Below are 25,337 nucleotides of genomic sequence, written 5' to 3' on the forward strand. Positions count from 1 at the left end.
AATGAAATTCTGGCAGTCATTGTCGTACTCTCTTGATCTCTGTTGTTATAGGTCATGTACCTTGAAGTGCTATTGACGGTTTTTCTAAGGAGGAGATTGATTTTGTAGTAAACCTATCAAAATTTTTATCGATTTTTCTTCTAAGCTGTCGTACACAAAAACTTGATTTGTTTTGAGCTCAACCTTTGATTTCTCCTAAGTGCCTTAAGACAAGACTATTTTTTGTAGCATTATCACCAGGCTTCTATATTATCAGATTAAATTTACGGGTCACATGAAAACAGACTACCTAGTACAATTGCCTCCCGGCCACAAGAGCCATTAAATGTTTGTACACAAAGCATTTCTGAATCTGGCTGCCTTTTGAATACGTCGCAGAGGTCCTATTGACTGAATTACAAAGTGAAACGCTGTTTTGCAAAAGCAGAGCCGTCCTCTGTGGTGCAGAGGTCTTGCATCTACCGTACGACTGAACATTTACTAGCGATTGGTAGACCTAAAATAGGCAACAGCGAAATCATGAGTCACAAATTTACCTGTTGTTTACGTCTCGCCAAATATTTCGGGCTATGACATATTTGTTTTCAAATATGATGTGAATCGTATCTCCCTTCAAAAGAATGTTACATATTTCACAGTTTTCTCTCTTTTTTTTTTGCTTGTAGAGCAAACAGCTATTAGAACACAAGTTGGTGCTTGCTGTGTTTGATCGTCTCACTTCAACCCGAATTTATATCTTGCAGAAAATGGACGACTACCAAAAGCAACAAACCACGATCCAAGCTCACGCGATGTTGGGTATATTTTTCATGCCTACGTTGTGTGACCAAGTTTCACAGGACTTTCAGTAAGTTTATTGTGTAAACGCGAAATCATTTCATACATAAATACCGCTAAGCCTTTGACTTGTTATTCCTACTAGCAGCGCCTCCTCTATTTTTTTCAATGCCGCTGCAATCGCTCGCTCCGCAATGGGAGCCGTCGGTGCGCCTTAGTTCATTGGGTTGCCGCGATGTGGCGCTGCCCAGAGGGTACGACTTGGTGGGAATTCACCAAGGATTGAAGCAAGGATGCCCTCTGTCACCATTGTTGTTCACGCTTTACGTCAAGGGCATAGAAAGACGACTGGAAAACAGCGAATTCAGTTTTGATTTATCCTACATGCGTAATGGACAAATGGTGCAACAAAAGGTCCCTGGATTGATGTACGCAGACGACATTGTGCTACTAGCGGACAATAAAAAAGATTTACAGATACTTGCGAATATCTGTGGGAACGCAGCGACAAATCTAGGCCTTAAGTTTAGCACAGAGAAATCAGGGATTATGATCTTTAATGAACACACGAGTAACTTCGTGGTGTCAATTCAACAGCAAGTAATACCCATAGTGAAGCAATATAAGTACCTCGGCGTACACATAAACGAAGGAAAGAATTACATTCCAAGCAACCTAATCTCCTCTCTCTCAAAAAAAAGGGCTGAAGCGGAAACTGCTAAGACTGGCACTTGATAATTAACACAGAGCTGTGGGGCAAGATAAAGTTTATGAGGTGAGATGCGTGGAATCTGGAAAGCGCGTGTTGTACTTAATGAGTGCAGCGCGAATAACATTCGCAAATACCACTTATATGCTACCTATATATTGCGGGTTCATGCCTTCGCAACCATAAGATCAGTACCGGTTGGCTTTGGGAGCACACGGTAATACGACAAATGAGGCAGTGCATTGGAGACATGGGTTGGGCCTCTTGCAAAGATACAGAGAAGCACAATAAGTAAAATAGTTCCTTGGACTATCAGGCGCAAGGATCGGCGCGCACAACATACATGTACACGTACAGGTCAAGCACGCACAGTACAGGATAATCAAACTGTAAATAGACACACGCAGGGGTCATCAACTACAAAATATGAGACAGATTAACTCAGATACATTTGAAAACTAACGCACGCGCGAAAACACAAAAAGCTTTGTCACGGCTCGACGAGTCAACGAAAATTTCAGCCGACTCACTTAAAAAAAAACTATATGCACAGTTATCGGTGCTCTGTATTAAACTGAACGAAGAGTCCGGCTATGCGAACAGCATTAAAATCTCCATGCAACTTCATCCACAAATATGAGGAAAGCTGCAACACTCACCTCGCAAAGAACGGCGTGCTTAGAAGGGGCGAAATCCCTTCTCCCTATGTTATGGAGCCACTGCTTCCGACGCACGACATTCCGTTCACCTCGGGGGATATAAAATAAGGCTTGCCCTTTCTCTGGCCTGCTGCTGCATTGAAACGCGCAGCAGCAAGGCATTTTCACGGAGAACGAATCTCAGATTCCTACGAAAGGATGGAAAAACTTGGGAAACACACGTTCGGAGCGGCAGGGCGATCACCACTTGGACTGCTCATGGCGAGCAGGAGAAACTAAAGGCGCGCGAAAGCAAGTTTCGCGCCGTTTTCGTGACGAATCAAGCAGGCTAGGTGACTATTTGTCGCCACCCCGTTTCAAAGGGGATGCCAATAAATCATCATCATCATCATCATCATCGACTAAAGTCCCTATATAGGGGCTTTAGGTACGACTGCCTGTGTCACGCTTGCGTCTGAGCCACTGAGCGCGCGCCGCTGGTGTTCCGGAGGAGATGCGGTAGACGCTTCATGCCTCTGTCACGATTACTTCCTCCGATTTCCGTCGTGAGGCGCCACCCAGAGGGTACTCTCCCCCATGACCGTAAAGCAGGCGTGAACGCTAGCATATGGGGGAGAGTAGGAAAGAGCGATCGGAGAGGGTGGTGAACCGTTGAATCGGCCGCATCTGGCTGGCATTGAAAAATACAGGAGGTGCTGCTCCTAGTAACGTTTACTATGCCTGCTATTTAATTGCAACTCAACCATATACAGTGCACTTCGGTAAAGCCGTACATATTATAAATTTATAAAGACTATCCTCATTGAGAATGTGCCACGTTCTCGTTCTAACAGTTCTTTACAAATATTTACCTCTTCCTGACAGTCCTATGCGTTTTAGTGCATGTACCCTAAATAAGGACATCCGTTTCCTTCCGCTTATACGCCCTTATTTTCGAATAATTTAATTTCTTTAGGTAGATGACAATTTACAAAGAAAATGACGCCACCCAAACTACGTGGCCCCACAATCGCCTACCTCTACTAAGGAATGAAGATGCTCTCATACATGAATGCATATGAACGCATATATGATGATACTCATCAAGATATCCATCAGGCCAACGAGTGTGCAATTTGTTGCAGATATTAGGCGTGCTTCGCTATGACCTCCGCGCGTTCCACACGTATGATTCAGAAATGGTGTGAAAATACTCGGGCAGCAAGACAGAAGAATATCCAACCGCCTTGAACACTCCGAAACCTGTCCGTCTCCAAAGAGAGCGCAAGCGCACGAGATTAGGGCACTCACAGGATCTCCAACCATCTGCGAGTGTCCCGGGTCCAAGCGACACTAATCAGTGCCACCGGTAAAAAGGAAGGGGTCATTTTTATTGCGATAGCAATTATATGGACACTCAAAAGCAGATTTCTGCCGTCGCCGTCGCCGTCGCCGTGAGGTTCCGTATGACGTCAATGGAGATGAAATCGTCGCCGCGCGCCGAACGCTGTATGTGCGAGTGAAAGGGCGCGAGGGACGCGCGCTTTCACGGGGAGTGAACGCACGGCGAACAAGCGCGCGTTCTGCTCTGTGCTCCCTTAAGGGCTGCAGAAGTAGGCGTCTGTTTCCTCCTCTACAATCACCATATATGTAGAGCAAACGTGCCTTCTTCCGACGCACGAAAGGCCGTGGGGGGGGGGAGGGGGAGGGAAGGGAGGCGACGTTTAGCTGCGGCTCCAAGTGCCTATTTATATCAGAGGCTCCGGCAACAGTCACCAACACCGCACGCATTTTGAGCGAACGCGGGCAAAACGCCGACGGCGTCGACAACAGTTCTGCGTGTTGCCGGTGCTGCTGCATGTCCAAGTTTATACAGCTGATAAATCTGCTATCATTACTCCGTATAGCTCTCTTCAAATTTGCTATCGCAATTGATGCTTCACCTTTCAGGTGAAACTGCGATTTTTTTTCACCCTACTATCCGAACACCCTCCGCAAAACAAACGGGCCCACTATGAATAGGAAGTGAGCACGACTGCAAAATTTCATTGTAAGACTCCACACTATCTCTAACATAAGTTTGACATCTAACCTTTTTAATGAGTAAATAAATGCAATTTGTGTATTTGTTTACGTCATTCATGTGCTCTATTGCCCATACGCCCACTGTATCACGAATGAGGCGTTTCAAGTATTCCATTGAGGCTGGTACAGCGCACCCTAATTATTCTTGCTGATAATAATATTTTTATTGCGATAGCAATTATATAGACATTCCAAGCGGAATTCTGCCATCGCCATTGTCGTCGCCGTCGCCGTGAAGTTCCGGATAAAGTCCAACGGTTATAATATCGTCGCCGCTCGCCGTATGCTGTATGTACGAGTGAAGGCGCGCGAAAGACGCGCGCTTTTACGGAGAGCGAACGCATGGCGCAGAGCAAACGCGACCGTCGCGCGAAAGGCCGTGGGGGAATGGAAGGGAAGGAGGGGGGCGACGCTGTGCTGCGGCACCAACGGAGCAAGTGAAACTAGTGACTCAGTAAGGATGGGAATGCAGTGCGGGAGGGAGGGGTGTGGCTTCTGCTCTGCCCGCAACTGCGTACTTGAAGTTTACGCTGCATGCGATCGGTAGCCCGCACCGTATCTTGAAAGCCATCTGCAAGGTGGCAAGATAGCCATCTGCTATCTTGAAAGCCATCTGAAAGCCATCGCTTTCTTTGCTCTGTGCTTTCGCCGCTCATTTTCCATTGAAGCGATAGACCGCACGAACCTTCGCTCGCTGCTGCTATCGCGCTTGCTCACGCCGGCGTTTTGACAGCGGTTGTCAGCGGTCTTCAAGTGGGAACTATTCATGTTTGCTTGTGCGCGCTGACACCATGGTTGGTAATTCAGTTAGTAAGCGAATGTGTCCAAGTTTATACAGTCGAATAAAACTACTATCCTTACTCCGTATATCTCTCTGCTAGTTTGCTATCGCAATTGATGCTTCGCCTTTCGGGCGAAACTGCGACTTTATATCAAAAGGTATAGCAAATAGACTTACACAAATCTGAATTGATTTCGAAATTGATTTAGTCTCTTGAACTATTGGTGACAGATAACCACCAGGGTCCGGATTCACAAAACCTTCTTACGACAAAATTCTTCTTAGGAGAAAATTTGAGCCAATCCTGATGCTGGACATATTAGCGAATGCGGTTGGCCAATGGCAGAGAGTACTTACGAAAGAAAAACTTTGTTAATTCGGCCTCAGAAGCTTAACGCTAGCAATAGGGTCAATTCAAGCTAGCTTTCTTTCTTTTTTCCCAAGTGGTGTACTTTACACTTTCCTGGAAGAAAATTAGACTTCTTCTTGTTGTTCTTCTTATTATTTGGGGCTTTACGTGCCAAAACAACGATCTGATTATGAGGCACACCGTCGCGGGGACTCCGGAATATTTTGGACCACCTGGCGTTCTTTAACATGCACTTAAACATAAGAACACGGGTTCTGTTGCTGCGGCTACGTGAAGACATGGCGGCCAAATTTAGAGTTCGTAATACTGCTACGCTAATGACCTGCAATATATGTACTTTTGTACTGCATTTACAGAACGATATTCCTTCCTGCACATGTAATCCTGTTGGGACAAATATCTTACGGCAACGTTAGGCCGTGTGTTGTACTGCCAGCCAACAACTACATTGATCCGCGCCAAGAAAATAACAACCTGGGGCACGGTCATACCTTGGTAAGAATGCCTGTGGGCATTGGGAGTGCTTTAAAACTGCTCTCTTTTCATAGGCCTTGGGTCGAGGCAAAATTATCGTTTTCGTTTGCATGATATTTGTATGTCTAGCAGTTGTTCCTCACATGTAGCTTGCTTTGCGAAAATATGCCTATAGTACGAAATGCCAAGCATATTTTTGCTGAACTTGTTTCTTTGAAAGTGCGTACGAAACGATGAGGAAGCGTCCACAGACACAAGGGTAAGAAACTCGTTGAATGTCTCACTCACCATCAAACCAAGGCGCCCCCCTCCACCCCAAGTTGGTCTTACTTATTATCTTCTAAAATACGCTAGTAACGGAACAAATCGATCGCTGTAGGAACAACCGAATGAGGAAACGTGGTGCAAAAGTTTAAAGAAAGAGTTGACAGACACGCTCTGTCGGGCATCTTGACGAAGGGAGGTGTGTGTCGCAATCTGAACTCGTTTGCATGCTCGTCTGAAGCAGCATAACAAAAGCTAGGGACACCTTCGAAGCCTTTGGTAGGCAATAAACTTGGGGCGAATTTGTATAAGTAACATCTCTTTCTTTTCACGCCATTGAAGCTGCGTATATGTGAAGCAAAAAAATATTCAAAATATCAGTGGCATCTGTTGCAGCTTCTTCTGTTGCCCCTACAGTCCTCACACATTCCACTTCATGTTATGTAGTGCATGTGTTTTGTCGCAAAATAATAACCATATGCCAGTCGTTCCTGTTACGCTTTCTACTTCTTGCGCACTTGAGCAAGCTGTCGAATCCGTTTTTCGAAGAAAGTTATGGAATGCCTAAGCGAAATTTGGTGGGACTGAAGCTCGCGCCGCTGCCTTTGTGCGGGCGTTGGCCGCCGTGCGTGAAAGCCTAAGCGTATCCGTGTTCAACCCGCTGTGGGACGGAGCGACGGCCGGTCTTTCACACAGCGTGCAGTTTTCTACGCCACCCGCTGCCCTACCCGCTGTCGGGTAGTTTTATGCACTACCCGACAGTCCAGCGGGTAGTTTTCTCACCGGTTGTGGGACACTGCCACCTCTCTCTTGCGACCGCACCCGCCGCAACTGTGTTCAGTCGACTGCTAGCCCGACTGCGAGCTCAAGCGAAGAGAGATATCTCCGGGACTCCACGAAATGTGTACAATTGTTTCCTCTCACCTGTCGGTAACATTAGGTATCGCTCGGACATGAGCTCGTTTACGGTGCCTTGAACATACGACAATTGGGTACCTCGTATAGCTTCTTTCTGAACCTTAAGCCGAACAACGGTCTCCACAGTGTCCACATGGAATCAAGTCAGAAGTCAGAAACACAAAAGAGCGGGGGGGGAAGCCGTGGCTCACCCATCGTTTGCTTGTAATTAGGAGCCGGTATTCGAACATAGATTATGAGAAAGCATTTGATTCCGTAGAGATACCAGCAGTCATAGAGGCATTGCGCAATCAAGGAGTACAGGAGGCATACGTGAATATCTTAGCAAATATCTACAAGGATTCCACAGCTACCTTGGTTCTCCACAAGAAAAGCAGAAAGATACCTATCAAGAAAGGCGTCAGGCAAAGAGACACAATCTTTCCAATGATAGTCACTGCATGCTTAGAAGAAGTATTCAAGCTCTTGACTGGGAAGGATTAGGAGTGAGGATCAGCGTCGAATATCTGAGGAACCTTCGGTTTGCAGGTGACATTGTGCTATTCAGCAACATTAGGGACGACCCGCCGTGGTTGCTCAGTGGCTATGGTGTTGGGCTGCTGAGCACGAGGTCGCGGGATCGAATCCCGGCCACGGCGGCCGCATTTCGATGGGGGCGAAATGCGAAAACAGCCGTGTACTTAGATTTAGGTGCACGTTAAAGAACCCCAGGTGGTCCAAATTTCCGGAGTCCCCCACTACGGCGTGCCTCATAATCAGAACTGGTTTTGGCACGTAAAACCCCATAATTTAATTTTTTCAACATTATGGACTAATTAGAGCAAATGACTGAGGACCTTAACCGAGAAACTGTAAGAGGGGGGTTAAAGATTAATATGCAGAAGACAAAGATAATGTTCAATTGCGTGGCAAAGGAAACAAACATTCAGGATCGCCAGTCAGCCTCTATAGAGTCTGTAAAGGAGCACGTTTATCTAGGTCAATTACTCACAGGGGACCCTGATAATGAGAAAGAAATTTACAGAAGAATAAAATTGGGTTGGAGTTCACATGGCAGGCATTACCAAATTCTGACTGAGAGCTTACCACTGTTGTTGAAAAGAAAAGTGTAAAATCATTGCATTCTACCAGTGCTCACTTGGAGGTTAACAAAGAAGCTCGAGAACAGGTTAAGGACTGCACAAAGAGCGATGGAACAAAAAATGTTAGGCCTAATGTTAAGAGATAGGAAGAGAGTGGTGTGGATCAGAGAACAAATGGGGATAACCGATATTCTAGTTGATAATAAGCGGAAAAAATGGAGCTGGTCAGGCCATGTAATGCGTAGGATGGACAACCGGTGGACCATTACAGTTACAGAATGAATACCAAGAGAAGGGAAGCGCAGTCGAGGACGGCAGAAAATTAGGTGGGGGGATGAAGTTGGGAAATTTTCAGGCGCAAGTTGGAATTAGCTAGTGCAAGACAGGGGTAATTGGAGATCACAGGGACAGGCGTTCGTCCTGTAGTGGACATAAATATGGGGTGATGATGATGATGATGATGATGATGATGATGATGATGATGATTCGAACATGTAAAGTCAGGGCGACCGTATTCAAATAAATATAGGATGATGATGATGATTCGAACATGTAACGTTAGGGCGACCGTATGGGGGCCCCAAAATTTAAGACATGCCTCAATGAACACCCACTAACTGTAACTGATGCATCTCTTCTCTTCCAGCGGAACGCCACTGAAAGCGCGAAGTGTCTTCAGGCTAAAGGCATGAACACTTCATACAGCGTCTCCATTGAAATGGAGTCCATGCAGTTTCAGCACGGGCCACGTAACTTGGGTGCGCCACCGGATAAACAGCTATACACAACATGCACTTCTTCAGGTTCATATATGCGCCTGCCACTTGCAATAGTAAGTAGTACACATTTTTTTCGCGAGCGTGAGAACCTCTTTGAATTAATAGCTTTTCCACGCATGTGTTTTGAGACTCAATGAAGTGACTTGCCGAACTGACAGCCATAGCTTTCACTGATGAGTCTTTCCACAGCTCGAGCAATATTTTACAACGACGCTGTTAGTTCGAATGAAAGTGCTCGAAAAGCATGTATTTTAGCATGTACTTGAAAACGTGTTTTCACGATGTACTGGGACGAGCAAATTATTCATCGAGTTTACCTTTATAGAAGGTATAGGGCTTGTTAGGGAATATGTGCAGGTAAAATTTCAAGAGTCTGTTGTAGTTAGCAGATAAGAGAAAATTCACAACCTCCTGTTCGCTTCTGTAGAGGTTTTATGTGAACTGCTTACAAATTTTCTCCGTTGCCTTGGGAGAGCCAAATGTAGAAATTATATTTTTGAAGAGCACATATATTTATATATTTTTGAAGAGCACATGTTACGATCTGAAACGTGCGTAGGTTAATTAAAGTGCTTAAATTATGTACTTTGTGTGCTTTATTACAAGACATGTCGTTTATTATCTTGCTTTGCATAGGCTATATTTCTCGAAACTTTCTCAACCCCCCCCCCCTTCCTCCACACAAAAACAGAGCAAATTGCTTATTCAAGCGTCCCAGAGCTCCACAAGAGAAATTGGAACCAGTGTGCTCCCTAGTACACTAGAAGCAGGCTACACAAAAGTACGTGTGAGGCCGTAAATCCCAAATCCTCGACGGTGCTTTAAGCGCCAGAGGTATGGGCACGGATCTCAGACTTGTCGAGGAAGGCAGACTTGCGCGAAATGCAGCTCGAATGATCATCCATCAGACACTTGCGACTCATCTCCACAATGTGTCAAATGTGATGGCCACCCGCCGCGTTGGCTTAGTCAGCTAAGGTGTTGCGCTGCTGAGCACGAGATCGCGGGATCGAATCCCGGCCGCGGCGGCCGCATTTCGATGGAGGCGAAATGCAAAAAAAAAAAACGCCCGTGCGCTTTCGTTGTAGTGCACGTTAAAGAACCCCAGGTGGTCAAAATTAATCCGGAGCCCTCCACTACGGCGTGCCTCATAATCAGAACTGGTTTTGGCACGTAAAACCCCAGAAAGAAGAAAGAAGAAGAACTGTGATGGAAGCCATCCAGCCTACTCTAGGACGTGCCCTAAATGGAAGAAAGAAAAAGAAATCGTTGCATTGAAGGTCAAAGAAAATATAACATTTCACGAAGCAAGGAAACGCCTTTCATACTTACATCACACCAGCTTTTCCGAGGTGGTGCGACGGGGGGCAGCGTCACAAATGCCTCGGGAGTCTACCGCGATCACCGTCAGTGGTCCGGTAATCACTCCGCCCGCCCTCCTGAAGGCAGTAGCAAGTGCTGCTCCATCATCATCATCGAAGGTGGGCCTGCAGAACTCGGTTCCGCAGGTTCTAAAGCTAAACCGAACTCCACGGCCTGAGACGCGAGTTTCAGCTGCCTAGTTCTCGATCCTCCAGTGCCTCAGAGAAGGTTATGGAGGTCGATCCAAGAACCCCGGCGTCATCGAGGCCAAAATAACAGCGCTCTCTGGAGCATGCTAAGAAGCATAAACTTCCTGTAACTGCGCCGGGAAACGGACCGGTAACCTAAATGGTTACCGTCCTTATATACATATTTATTGATCCTTACAGCGTGCTCTTGAACACAGACAACACAACTCCTCCCCCAATATGGCTACACAAATAATTCAGTGGAATGCCAGGGGCCTATTTCACAATCTAGATGATGTCAAAGATCTACTGAAGGAATATCAGCCACGACTGTTCTGTGTTCAAGAAACACATTTAAAGTCCACACACAAGAACTTCTTAAGGCAATACATACTTTTCCGTAAAGATCGAAGTAATGGTAATTCTTCTTCAGGCGGTGTTGCAATTATAGCCCAAAAGTCAGTAGCATGCCAGCATGTTTCGCTCCAGACTTCATTCGAGGCAGTGGCTCTTCAAGCTATATTGTTCAATCAACGTATAACTGTTTGCTCCATATATATATATATATATATATATATATATATATATATATCACCTGATGAACGGTTTGATACAGCAGAACTTGAAAAGCTGATTGACCAGCTTCCCGAACCCTATATAGTAATCGAGGATTTTAATTCTCACAGCGCATTCTGGGGTGACTCAAGATGTGACGCGAGAGGACGGGCAATAGAAAAATTCCTTCTTTCATCTGGAGCCTGTCTGTTTAACAAGGCAGAGCCAACTTTTTACAGTTCTACACACAACACATACTCATGTATAGATTTAGCCATAGGGTCAGCATCACTTCTTCCATACCTTGAATGGAAAGTTATTAGTAATCCATATGGGAGCGATCATTTCCCCACCCTCCTAGAAACAACAAAGTGGCACGATGGACCAGCTTACCCCAAAAAATGGAGACTTCATAGTGCAGATTGGTCGAAATTTAGAAACCTATGTACACTGTGCCTGGAAAATGTGGACCACCTAGGTGTAGAGGAACTGACCAGCTACATCACTGAACATATCCTCTGTTCTGCTCAAAACTGCATACCTGAGTCGTGCACAGATAAAGTCAATCCAAAACCGTGGTTTAACAAAGAATGTGAAATTGCAAAGAAACACCAGAACAAAGCATGCAGCAGATTTTCACGCTACCCAACAACAGAAAATCTAATAAATTTTAAGCGATGCAAAGCGAATGGTCGCCGTATCCGCCTAATATCCAAAAGAGAAAGCTGGACACGTTACGTATCCTCAATAAACTCATACACGGATGCGAGCAAAGTATATAATAGAGTACGTAAACTAAAAGGACACGCCCAAATTCTTTTCCTCTCGTCACTGGCTCTGGTGATACAATAGAAGTCCAAGCAAACACTCTCGGTGAGCACTTTGAGAGGGTATCAAGCTCAGAAAATTATACCGAAAAGTTCTTACACCATAAAAGATTAGCTGAAAATATTCCTCTGCGTCCAAGCAAGTCGTCATCAGAAGGTTACAACAAACCATTAACATTCCATGAACTCAAGCTTGCCCTAGGCTCTTGTGGCAGCTCAGCTCAAGGTTCTGACAGAATAACATATGAAAAAGTCGCAGTTTCCCCTGAAAGGCGAAGCATCAATTGCGATAGCAAATTTGTAGAGAGCTATACGGAGTAATGATAGTAGCTTTATCAGCTGTATAAACTTCGACATGCAGCAGCACCGGCAACACGCAGAACTGTTGTCGACGCCGTCGGCGTTTTGCCCGCGTTCGCACAAAATGCGTGTGGGGTTGGTGACTGTTGCCGGAACCTGTGATATAAATAGGCACTTGGTACCGCAGCTAAACGTTGCCTCCCTCCCCCCCCCCCCCAACGCCTTTCGCGCGTCGGAAGAAGGCACGTTTGCTCTACATATATGGTGATTGTAAAGGAGGAAAGAGACGCCTACTTCTGCAGCCCTTAAGGGAGCACGGCGCAGAACGCGCGTTTGTTCTCCGCCGTGCGTTCACTCCCCGTGAAAGCGCGCGTCCCTCGCGCCCTTTCACTCGCACATACAGCGTTCGGCGCGCGGCGACGATTTCATCTCCATTGACGTCATACGGAACCTCACGGCGACGGCGACGCCGACGGCAGAAATCTGCTTTGGAGTGTCCATATAATTGCTATCGCAATAATAATAAACAATCTGCCTGATGAGACCCTCAACTGTATTTTAGGTCTTTACAATAAGATTTTCGCAACTGGTCATATACCTTCATCTTGGAAATAGGCAATAGTCTTACCAATACTCAAACATGGCAAAGACCCTTTCTTAGTTAACAGTTACAGACCAATTACACTCACTAGCTGTTTACTTAAGGTATTTGAAAAAATTATTAACCGCCGCCTTGTCTACTTTTGGAATATAATGGTATATTGGACCCTCACCAATCTGGCTTTCGAAGAGCGAGGTCTACAACCGATAATCTTGTTCTCCTTGAGTCATATATACGTGATGCATTTGTACACAGCCAATACTGTCTATCTGTATTCTTTCATCTTGAGAATTAAGGCATATGATACTGCCTGGCGATACGGTATTCTGCAAGACCTTTCGTCCTATGGAATTTGTGGTAGTATGCTGAACATTCTGCAAAAGTACCTATCCGAAAGGAAGTTCCGCGTAAGAATTGGCAGTGTACTATCGCACACGTTTGTTCAGGAAAACGGTGTACCACAGGGAGGAGTGCTAAGTTGCACACTTTTTATAATTAAAATTAACTCGCTCCGCTCTGTTATACCACCCACGATATCTTATTCTATGTGGACGACATCCAAATCAGCTTTAAATCTTGCAACCTGTCCATATGTGAACGGCAAATACGGTTAAGTGTTAATCGGCTAGCCAAATGGGCAGATGAAAATGGGTTCCGATTCAATGCAGAAAAGACTACTTGTGTGCTTTTCTCCAGACGAAGAGGGGTATGTCCTGACCCATGCATTTCGATGAACGGGAAAAGCCTGATCGTTGCGAAAGAACAAAAATTTTTGCGTGTAATCTTTGATGCTAAGCTTACCTTTATTCAACATATAAAACAGTTGAAGCTGAAATGCCTTAAAACTATGAACCTTTTAAAGATTCTATCTCACCATTCGTGGGGAACAGATAGGTATTGTCTCCTATCTCTTATTAAAAGTCTTGTGTTCTCACGCATAGACTATGGATGTATTGTTTACCAGTCAGCTTCAAAGACAACACTTGAGCTACTCCATCCTGTCTATCACTTGGGTATCCGCCTAGCACTTGGTGCCTTTCGTACCAGCTCTGTCCAAAGTCTCTATGCAGAGTCGGATCAGTGGCTACTGGATTATCAGCGTACATATCTTGGAATCACCTATGCAATAAGAATCGTCTCACTAAAACAACATCCATACAAAGCACTCATAAGTGATCAGTCCACAAATCAGTAGTATTTAAACCGGCCTTCACACGCCCCGCCGTTCCCGTTAGCAGTGAGGTCGGTTGCGGGAAAACTTGCAATAGTTTTCACAGATCTACAGGAAACTGACTACGCTGAACTCATCCCACCTTGGGAGCAATGTCCAGTCACCTGTGATTTGTCCTTTAAAGAACTTAACAAAATAGAGTTGTCCAAGTGCCCTCATCCAGCAACATTTCTTGGCCGTTGAAGACAAGTATAGATATATGGCATTTTTTGATGATGCTTCAAAGTCTGCTACTTCAGTATCATGTGCAGCCCATGGCCCAAACTTCTCCAACTCTAAAACCTTGCATAACCATAGCAGCATCTTTACAGCGAAAGTGTACGGTATTCTGATCACTGTTGAGCACATAGTACAGCACAAGATACAAAAGTTTGTTCCGTTCCCCCCTCTCCCTGTGCAGAGTAGCAGGCTAGAGCATGCTAGCTCAGGCCGACCTCTCTGCCTTCCTTCAAATAAATTATCTCTCTATATATAATATACACAGATTCTTTAAGCGTTGTCACAGCCCTGTCCTGTGGCAAAGCAAGCCGAAACCCTGTAATAAACAAGCTCCTTAAACACATACAAGTAGCGTATAAACTAAACCTTGCTCTTCTCGTATGCTGGGTGCCAGGTCACTCTGGGATCGCAGGCAATGAAATGGCGGACAAAAATGCTGGAGAAGCAGCTCATCGGGACACAATTGATGTAGGCTGGTTAGCTGGTGTAGACCTGAAACCTGTGGTACGAAAGGTGCTCTGTAATCATTGGCAAGCTGAATGGGACTAAGCTGAAAATAAGCTGCATCTGCTTAAACCGCAACTAACCAAATTTTCCCCCCTGAAGCTTGATAGACACACCGAAGTCGCCTTGGCACGACTCAGAATAGGACACAGTTATGGGACACATAAATACCTGTTGACTGGAATTGACCTCCGACGTGCACACGCGGCAGTGAGAACCTAACAGTCCTACATGTCCTCATTCAATGTCCTGAACTTCACCGAGAGAGAGAGTGGCTAATTTTAAGGAACTTTACAAATACCAAATACCACCCCATCCCTCGATGTTCCTATCAGATGACGCACTTCTTAAATTTAAAAGAGTGCTTAATTATCTTGCGCAAGTCAATTTTCTAGGCATCATCTCATTCCATCCTAACCGTCAGATTGTGCCTCACAGGTGAGGTATGGTCTGATGCACAAAAGTATGTCTGAGCCCTTGCATTTCTTGCGCAAGCAAGAATTGTACAGCGAGAGACTCGTACTATGCACAATAGTTTCCATCTGTATCTGTAGTCACTGCATTTAAGGCCTTATGTCCTTGTATTTATTGTAGTAATTATTTTACAATTCACTCACTAATACAATAGATCGATCTTCTTCGTAGGCCTCTATACCGCCTCTATTTTAAATCAGTCTTTAACTCATCATTTTGCTAAATCAAGACACATGTCCTGGCGCTCTTTGGCCTTAGATGCCCTTGCGCCAATAAAATGCAATCATCATCACAAGAGAAATTCGCAAACTGCATGCGAAGATTACACTAATATCTTCCGAAAACTGAACAGGAGTGTCGCAATGTTAATTTTTGTACAAATAGGTGAAAAGCTTATCTGTGATGTGTGCGCAAATTTCAGCAAAGTTGAATTGAATACGAACTTCGAAAATAATGTTTATGCAAGCGCTTCAAAGCGTTATACGGTCGTTATCCGTAATAGTGCCCAGAAACACAGAATGGTTCTCAGAAAACGTGACACTGTGTTCGTATTCTATGGCAATAGAGGATATTTATGAGAGTCATGTGAGCAAATGTGAGCGGTTGTGTCCTACTTAGTATAGTTCGAAATAATTACTCGTCACCCATTTCCAGGCCATTTTCATCCTAACCTTGATGGTTATGGTATTTGGTTATTAGTGATATATTTTCGGAAGTTTATTGTGCATAGGTCACCAGCAGCATTTGCAGTAATTACGTCTGCAAGCGCTCTGGAGCGCTAAGTGTGTTATGAACGAGAAAACATTTTGTCCAATCTCCTCTATGACTGTCATTGCGATCAAATTTTGGGAAAACGGGGAAAACATCATCACCAATGCATTCGCGATGTTCAATGCATGTCAATAATGTACAGCATTTCTAAAAACTTCCTTCAACAAGTGCTCGAAAGCGCAATACAGTGAATATTCGCTATGTTACCCGCTGTCCCGAATGAGTTCTACGTCACGTTGAGATCCCAGTTCATAGAAATGGGGGGTTAAGTGTAATGGACCACAAAAGTTTAACGCTGCACACTTCTTGATGAGCTATAAAAATGGTGACTGAATTATCGTTACATCCTCAGTTTTATGCTTTAAACAACGGCCTGTGGTGAACCAAACGAGTTTTTGTATGTTTAGTCATTTTCGTATAACCTTGATTTACCCACACACTTGTTGCTGTGTTCATATCACTTTTAACATGCTTCCCAATTACCTCCCTAAACTCTCTCAGTTCTCCCAAGGCACCGGGAAAATTTTCTCGCAGCTGTTCCGAACGCTTTACGCGCACTGACAGCTTCGCTATATAACTCAACTGTTTGGCGAGTTTCTTGTCCTGCACCCAGATTGCTACAATATTCGGCCTCTTCGCAGTACAGAGAATCGGAATACCTTGTTTACAGCCCTACGCTTGGTGGTGTTCAGAGGAGACTTATCACACTTGCAATTCTTTCGGTACACGGGCGGGTTAACATTTGCAAAAGCTAAATTGATGACCTAAGTCGTACGCGAAGGGCTACGCTTCCGAAAAAAATCCTTCTTTATCTGATTAGTTTCATACGGAAAAAAATGGCGTAAGAGAAACGATATGGCGGATTTAACTGCGATCTTTAATTCCAAGTACGAATAATGAGAAAAGGAAACAAAAATGGGTTCGATTGGAAGCGAACCAATTTGGGTAATCAATTCTGCGTATGGTACTTTACCAAGTAGCCTAGCCCGGCAACTATCCCCCAATTCACTTTCTTTGGTATCGGTGTATGTGTGCACAGAATTATTCCCGGTAATGTTAGCCGTCACCACGCACGGACTTGAGGACGCAGGTGGAACGCCCTTTTATTTCAGCAGACTTCGTGAAACGCGGGGGTACTATGCTGCACATTTCGAGAACGAGTGACTCACTGAGAAATTCAACCAACGTGAGATGGCAAGGGGTGTTTTAAAGAAATAAGGAAAATGCTATCAGTCAAATGTTAGCAATTAGTCATTTGCTTTCAGGGATTCCTCGTGTTCTCTCTTAAGTCATAGAATTTATGAGAAACAATTGTGTTCGACGCCAGAGGGCTTTTTTTTAACTTTGAAGAAGCAAGAGCGGTATCCTATAGCTAAGGCATCAACTAAGAGCTGCTTTTTATATTGCAGAAGCTCGTATACTTCTGTGAGACCACAAGAACCGCATAAGTGCATGTGATTACAGCTCTCCGTTACACCATACTTACTTGCCTACGGCTTTAACCAGGAATTACTCTCAAAAGTTCTCGTCTAGGCGTATAGAGAGCGCATTCTGAAACATTAACCTTGCTATACGAAATGCAAAGTTATGCAATAAGGTATGAACTCCTACCGCAGCATCAATATGCCAGATAGAGTAACGCTGTTGGCCTGAAAAGAAAAGCTATATTCTCGTAAGAACCAAAGACACCTCGCTTTTGGCACCGGTTCAGTATATGAAGTAAGCAAAAACATACTTTTTTTTCTTCAGACAGCCCGTTTGCAGATACCAAAAGCTGCATCTCAATATTCGTGTACAATGTACCGTCTTCATTTTTTTTTCCTACGGCAAAAACTGATTTTCTTTGTCTCAAGATCCAGATGGAAATATCACGGCGTTTCTTGAGGTGGCCATGTTCATGCTGCATTCACAATTTTCATGTCGTCTGGCGGCATTCTACATGCACGTCACGGTTGGTTTTTGTTGTATGTGGAGACAAGGGTTGTAGATAAAATTGTCGTCGCGTTGAATGTTGTATGATCAAACTGCTTTCATACAGTCCCGCACGTATCTCACTTTATAACCGGCATAAATATTTTACCCAATTGCTTGCAAATTAGCTTTCAGAAGTGCTAAACGTGGCATGCGATACAATGGGAAATGACTGCCAGGAAGATATGGGCCATGGATGAACGTTTCTTACCAGTAGGCATCAAAGAAGGGAGCCCACAACCTGTGTCTCCTCCTCTATTTCGTAGTAGCGTAGGCAGAACTACGGACTCTCAGAAGGGCGCACTAGACAACACACACCGATAATTTGCTTTTCTGCGTGCTCGTCTTTCTACCTGCGCTATAACAAAGTAGAACATGCCATGCCAGGAAGACCGAACAGCTACCCTCACCTGTTTGCTCTTTCTTATAGCTGTGCGCCACTGGTCCGACAACGTGGCACTATCAAGACCACTACAAAACAAGCTACGCACTTGACAAGAAAAAGAACTTTCTGAATACTTTCGACACAAAGGAGTCACTCCAATTCAAAGTGAGTTCTAGGACTCCGCCTTTCTGTTTTGTCTGTACACAATTTACTTGTTGCTAGCCTCAAAGATATGCTATGCCGCAGCGGTTTGCCCCTTTGCTTCTATCCGGGAGCATTTTCTCCTCGCGTATCAATGGAGTATGCTCTGCTTGTCAGTGGCCCCGAAGAATGGAGGACGATCTGAAGACAACACATTGTGGATGCCCCACGTCAGCTCTTGCAAGCTGTCCCTTTACTTGCTTTTTTGGTGGAAGGCGCTGACACAAAACAAAATCCGCCCCCATTCCACCCTGTGAAAGTGGATGTACACCAAATGCACCGCGCGAGCATTGTACATCCGAAAGTGGATGTGCACCAATAGCACCACGCGAGCATTGACTGGCCTACCGGTCAGCGCCTCCTAACGGCGCGAAGCGACGAGATCAGCAAGAGTAGCGCATGCGCAGAAAGTTCACTCGAAGCGCAATTTCCGACTGCTAGGCTCTGCCCGCAGTTACGACACCGCCCCTGTTGCGAATAACTCAGTGGAAACTTGCCTGCTTATCGTAGACAGCAAGTGCGCGTGAACCCGGACGCGTCCTTTTGTATAACATACGCTGCTGTAGTCCATATGCACCGTATAAGGTATACAGACAAAGCGCGCAAAAAAAGAGAAGTAGTTGATGCAGCACGTTTGAAACTAGATCGAAAAGTCGATAATCCCCTCTTGCACTACTCCTTCTTGCACCTACGATACAGTTGCGTTGCGGCTTTGCACGTTTTCTTCATTATCTTCTTGTGCATGCGCAGTAGAGCAAGAAGACTAATAAAAATGACGCTAGCCAAGGGCACACGCTCCGGCTATCTCCAGTAAGCCGGGAAGCTTGCACCGAAATAATCGTGCCAGGGGCTCTGTCGTGACGGTGGGAAGAGCGTAGCAGACGAAACTTGCGCTTCGAGCGAACTTCGTGCGCATGCGCTACTCAATTGCTGCTCTCGTCGCTTCGTTCCATTAGATTGGCCAATCGACGCTCGCGCGGTACCGTTAAATAATCGGTCGACTCTACAGCGAAGCTGGTGCGGGCGCTAGACAAGCACAACCGACGTTACACAAGCACCACCACCATAAGCGACGTACGTCGCGAGCTTGCGCACGTGTGCGGAAGTACAGCATGCCTCATCATTCTTCTAGGCCCTCCGCCAAGGGCAAGTGCCTTATTGAACAAAATTAATGTTTAAAAGTAAATCATAGAGAAACATGTAGGTAAAGAGCGGACACTCCCGTAGGGCCCTGCGGCCGAGCAACTCGAGTGCCGCCAGCGCACCGAGCGGCTGGTCAGACTGCTAATTTTGTCTTCCGAGATTTTGGACGCATGGTGTAGCTGTGTTTTGGTTTCCGCTTTCAATTCTGGTTTACCTTTGGCTATTAAAATGCTCAACTACGTCGTCTATAGCGGAGCGCAAGAGCTTTAATATTTCATTTGTAAGCGTGTCGTACACACAGACGTAATAGGTTCGCGGTTCACAACCTTTTTACGGGAAAGACCGCCAAGCTTCTTGGAGAGCCTAAGCAAGGCTGAATTAGCTCCCGCACATTGGAAAAATATTGCGATCACAGCTGTTTTGATTGCAATTTTTTTTGCGTCCTTGAGCAGCTTTTCTGAGTTGCACACAATATAGGAAGCAGTGGTCTCATACAAAAAAGTTTATTTTTTCTTGTTTACATTGGGCTTTGCACAGAAAAAATACTTGAACACACACTTGATAAAGGCAAACACAGAGATCAAGAACACAGCCCACAACAAGAATGCTTTAGCCAACACAAGGAATGCATCAAGTAAAAATGGCTCTTGCGAACCAGCCCAGGCGTATGCAATATGCATATACAGTGAGGTAAACAGGCTTCACAAAGCGCTCGAGCCGCGCCGAATAAAACGTTTGTGTGATGATACGGGTGATTTACAGATAACAAATTCTGCGCTATAAATCGAACATGTTGCCAGTGAATTTTAATTATGCGTTGGAAGTAATGCACATTCTGTTCCGCAAAAGACGGTTGCAAAAACAAATGGGTGGCTGCACGGTCAACGCACGCCACGGCTCATATTATGTACACACGTGCAAAATACGCTCACCCAGCATAAAAAACGTCTTGCTAACAATGTTCTTAACACAAGAAGCAGCAAAATTATTTCCGCATACACAAGAAAACACCTTACCGCAGAGGCGAGGCGACGCGTTGAAATGCGCGGTGTGGTGGCCGTCACCAGCAGTACATGACCGGTGCAGCATCAACGTCTCTATGGAAACGGGACGCGTGGACGTAACCCAGTGGATGTATGATAAGCTGTCTACCTTTGAGGTGAAGTGGAAGCGGACATCGCTACGCCGTCTGGCGGGTGGTCAGACCCTTACTTGCTCGGCCGCGAAACGGCTCGAGTGACCGCTCTTTACCAAAGTATGTTTCTCTATGAGTAAATTGCGTGAGAAAATGCGTAAACTACAAGCTACACACGAATACGAATATACGAGAAAACATACATCTGGTACGCTGAAACTGAAAGACAGCGCCCTTTTCCAACTGCCGTTTGACGTGTCTGAGAGGCCGTGGCCAATATGTGGCGGTACTGTGCTACCGCTAGGTGGCGGAACAGTGTTTCCCATAATGTCGATTACACTCACAGCACACGCTGTGCGAGGGATGCAACGGCCTGAGCGCCCACGTACCCAGGACAGATACATTGTGAGCACGCATTCGTCACAACCGCACGCACAACTACCACAATTCGTACAAACTACGAATTTGTTGTAGTTTCACAATTTCTTCTAGGTAGGCGCTTGGAGAACTCACCGTCTTCACTTCATCACTCGCGGCATGGTCCATACAATGAGTTTCTAAAGTTACCCAATGTAATGTAATTTTGCTAAATATTTACTCCCAATTCTTGCGCAATGATTTTAAAAACTCCTCGAGTAACCTGCACCAAGCGGTTATACCCTAGGCGATCCTAAAATTTGTCTCGTGATGCAACAACCCGCCGACACTTGGTTAACTGTTGTCCGGTATATTATACAACTGCAGATTTGTGACGCCTGGCGCTACTACGGCAGCTCGAAGATCGGCATCAGCGCGTACAGCCTGGAGGCCGAATTTCGCCACCCCATTTTTCAGTGTCCGGGGGACAACTGGGCCCCCAACGGGTCACGGCTGCTGCTGGTGCAGGAGTTCCGAGAGTTTCTGAGAAGAGAGAGCAGCGGTCGAAACCCGAAGGCAACGTTTGTCGATCGCTGCTTGCAGCTGAAATGACTCGTCACGCACCAACTCCAAGCCTGCGACTGCGAAGTCTTCTCGCCATCTTTCTGATTTTGTCAGAAGTTAACGTAACCTTGTTATGGTTCTTGATCAGACAAGTTTTCATGTTATGTTTTTTATATAAATTCACGCGTTTGCAGCTTTCTGTGGATAGATATTGAATATTAGCAATCGCACATTATCACTATTTCAATCGAAACCAGTGTTTGTTTTTCTTTGTGTACATGAAGAGCACCTGTTCCTTCAACGGAATCGCATAATAAAGGTAATATTGTCATAAAGATGTCTGTGTTTTAAGTTCTGCTATCACTCAATCTCTTCTTTATTGCATACAATATGAGTACATTTAAATATGATATATTGTCACCCAGCTAGTACAGCTAGAATAGTTGACCAGCAACAGATAGGTAAAAAACACGTCAGCCTTTAATAATGGCTGGACCTCGGAGAGTGCGCGCGCAACCACGAACTTCGTCGTTCTCGCCTAAAGGGGCCAGTGTCACCACGGGCCAACTTATTTCTCGTCATTGCTCCCCTCTCAAAGGCGACCGACCCGGTCGCTTCAAGGGCAGCGGGCGAGCAATATGGGCAAGAATGGCAACATGGAAAGAAAAAAAAACATACAGGAATGTACACAATGCTGAAGCGGTTTGTGAGGGTTGCTTATCCCTCGCATGCGTAGTACGGCTTCATCCGAACTACGTGGACGACTCCAGCACGGGGACGGCGTCGGTTCGAACTAGGATCAGAGCTTTGAGGCACCACCTCATAGTTGTACGCCGCCTCGTCACTGAGGCGGCGTACAACTTCGTAGGGGCCGAAATAGCGGCGCAACAATTTCTGCGAGAGCACACGGTGTCGGATAGGTGTCCACACCCACACGCGGTCACCTGGTGAGTACTGGACGTTCCGTCAGGTCCGATTGTAACGGCAGGCATTGGTATTCTGCTGGGTGCGGATGTGATTCCGAGCAAGGTGACGGGCTTCGTCTGCTTTCTCGACGAACTCTTCAGTGGTGTCATTCCTTGTGGTCCCGTGGTGTACCGGGAGCATGGCATCTAAGGGGGTTGTAACGCGACGTCCGTGAACGAACTCGAATGGTGTAAACTCGGTGGTCTTCTGCACAGCGTTGTTGTAAGCAAACGTCACGTATGGCAAAATTTCATCCCGTGTCTTGTGTTCCACATCAATGTACATGGATAGCATGTCGGCCAATGTTCTGTTCAGGCGCTCTGTTAAGCCGTTAGTCTGGGGATGATAGGCTGTGGTCCTTCGGTGGTTGGTATGCGTCAGCGTGATGACTTGTTGCAACTACTCCGCTGTAAACGCTGCACCGCGATCAGTAATGAGCACAGCGGGTGCACCGTGACGAAGCACGATGTTGTGGACGAAGAAGCTGGCGACTTCCGCAGCAGTTCCCCGCGGCACAGCTTTTATCTCCGCATAGCGAGTTAAATAATCGGTTGCCACGATTATTCACTTGTTTTGCAAGGAAGACGTGGGGAACGGACCCAGAAGGTCCATTCCCACTTGCTGGAATGGCACCGGAGGCGGATCCAAAGGCTGAAGGAGGCCGGCAGGCTTGACGGGTGGGACTTTACGCCTCTGACAGTCACGGCACGTTCTCACATAGCGCTGAACCGACGAAAATAGGTGTGGCCAATGGTATTTCTGCCGTATGCGCGCTAATGTCCTCGCGAAGCCTAAGTGGCCGGCATATAGAGATCGTCGTGACACGCCTGTAAAATTTCCTCGCGCAGCGCCGTCGGAACGACGAGAAGGAACGTTTCTTGGCTGTTCTCGAAATTTTTCTTGTACAGGACATCGTTCCGCAGGCAGTACGATGTCAATCCTCGTGAAAGTGGGCGTGGGACAACAACGTCAGCTCCCTCGAGATATCGGATGACTGGAAGCAGTTCAGAGTCTGCACGTTGGTAGTCAGCCATGCGCACCACGTCGACGACACCAAGAAACGGCAAATCTAGCTCCAAGTCGGAGGATGTCAAGGGAATAGGAGAACGTGACAAGCAGTCAGCGTCACTATGCTTTCGGCCCGATCTGTAGACAACAGTCATGTCGTATTCCTGGAGGCGGAGGCTCCAACAAGCGAGGCGACCTGACGGGTCTCGTAGATTGGCAAGCCAGCAGAGCGAATGGTGGTCACTGATCGCTCGAAATGGCCGGCCGTATAAGTAAGGTCGGAACTTGCTGATGGCCCACACGACTGCTAAACATTATTTTTCGGTGGTAGCTTCTGCTTTTGTAAGACTACGGCTCGCGTACGCAATTACACGTTCTGCGCCGTCTTGCAATTGAACCAGAATAGCCCCGAGTCCTACGTTGCTTGCGTCTGTGTGAATTTCAGTTGCCGCGGTGTCATCAAAATGCGCCAGCACTGGAGTGGATTGAAGGCGTTTGCGCCATTCGGTGAAGGCGTGCTCTTGGTCTTCCGTCCACGCAAAGGGCACATCTTGTCGCGTCAGTCTCGTGAGAGATTCAGCAATCCTCGAGAAGCCTTCAACGAAACGACGGTAGTAAGCGCAGAGGCCCGGGAACCGCTGAACAGCCTTCTTGTCTTTAGGGTGAGGAAACTCGGCAACGGCAGCGAGCTTTTCTGGGTCTGGTCGTACTCCTTGGGAGCTGACCACGTGGCCTAAAAACTTGAGTTGCTGGAAGCCAAAGTAACATTTTTCGGGCTTGATGGTGAGGTTTGCTTTGCGTATTGCGGTAAGGACACTTCGTAGCCGGGTGAGATGTTCATCGAACGTGCTGGAAAACACAACAACCTCGTCTAGGTACACTATACACGTCTGCCACTTCAGTCTGACGAGTACAGTGTCCATCATTCGTTGAAACGTAGCAGGAGCGGAACAGAGACCGAAAGGCACGACTTTAAATTCGTATAGCCCGACGGGAGTCACGAAGGCGGTTTTTTCACGGTCACGCTCGTCCACTTCGATTTGCCAGTACCCTGACTTTAGGTCTAACGAAGTAAACTCAGCATGACGCAGACGGTCCAAAGCGTCATCGATCCGTGGCAGGGGGTAAACGTCGCGTTTGGTGATTCGGTTAAGCGGTCTGTAGTCAACGCAGAAGCGGAGCGTGTTGTCTTTTTTTTTTAATAGTACGACAGGCGACGCCCACGGACTTTTCGATGGCTGGATGACGTCATCATTGAGCATTTCTTCAACTTGATGCTTAATCGCCTCCCGCTCCACAGATGACACGCGGTACGGGTGCTGACGAACAGGCCGCGCCGACTCCTCTGTAACTATCCGGTGTTGCGTAATGGAGGTGCGCTGGACTTTAGATTCTGTGGAACAACAGCCAGAGAATTCTGTCACTAGGCCCAGTAGCTGATCCTTCTGTACATCTTCTAAGTCAGCATTAATGTGAACGCGGGTACTCAGGCTGGCGTGAGTTGGTGCATCCGGTGAGGTCACTTGTAACGGGCCGACGTCGGAGAAGTCAGCAATGTCGTTCAGAAAGGCCACAGATGTACCTTCAGGGACGTGCTGATACTCATGGCTGAAGTTTGTCAACAAAACTTGCGAGCACTTATTCTGTATTCGAACAAGGCCCCGGGCGATGCAGATGTGTCTTTCGAGCAACAGCGGG

At 46.2% G+C, this 25,337-nt stretch overlaps 1 protein-coding gene across 1 annotated transcript in view; it reads left to right on the top strand.

Moving 5' to 3' along the window:
- The first annotated feature begins 5,722 nt into the window (after window positions 1–5,722).
- The window catches only part of LOC125945372 (uncharacterized), a 22,350-nt gene continuing 2,735 nt past the window's right edge, over window positions 5,723–25,337 (top strand). Inside the window, exons 1-3 of the mRNA XM_049667121.1 lie at window positions 5,723–5,855; window positions 8,745–8,930; window positions 18,311–18,430. Of these exons, the coding sequence (XP_049523078.1) occupies window positions 8,787–8,930; window positions 18,311–18,430 (264 nt within the window). The 5' untranslated portion in view covers window positions 5,723–5,855; window positions 8,745–8,786. The remainder of the gene's footprint in view (window positions 5,856–8,744; window positions 8,931–18,310; window positions 18,431–25,337) is intronic.

This window comes from Dermacentor silvarum, chromosome 5, assembly GCF_013339745.2.
Source record: "Dermacentor silvarum isolate Dsil-2018 chromosome 5, BIME_Dsil_1.4, whole genome shotgun sequence".
Taxonomy (NCBI): domain Eukaryota; kingdom Metazoa; phylum Arthropoda; class Arachnida; order Ixodida; family Ixodidae; genus Dermacentor; species Dermacentor silvarum.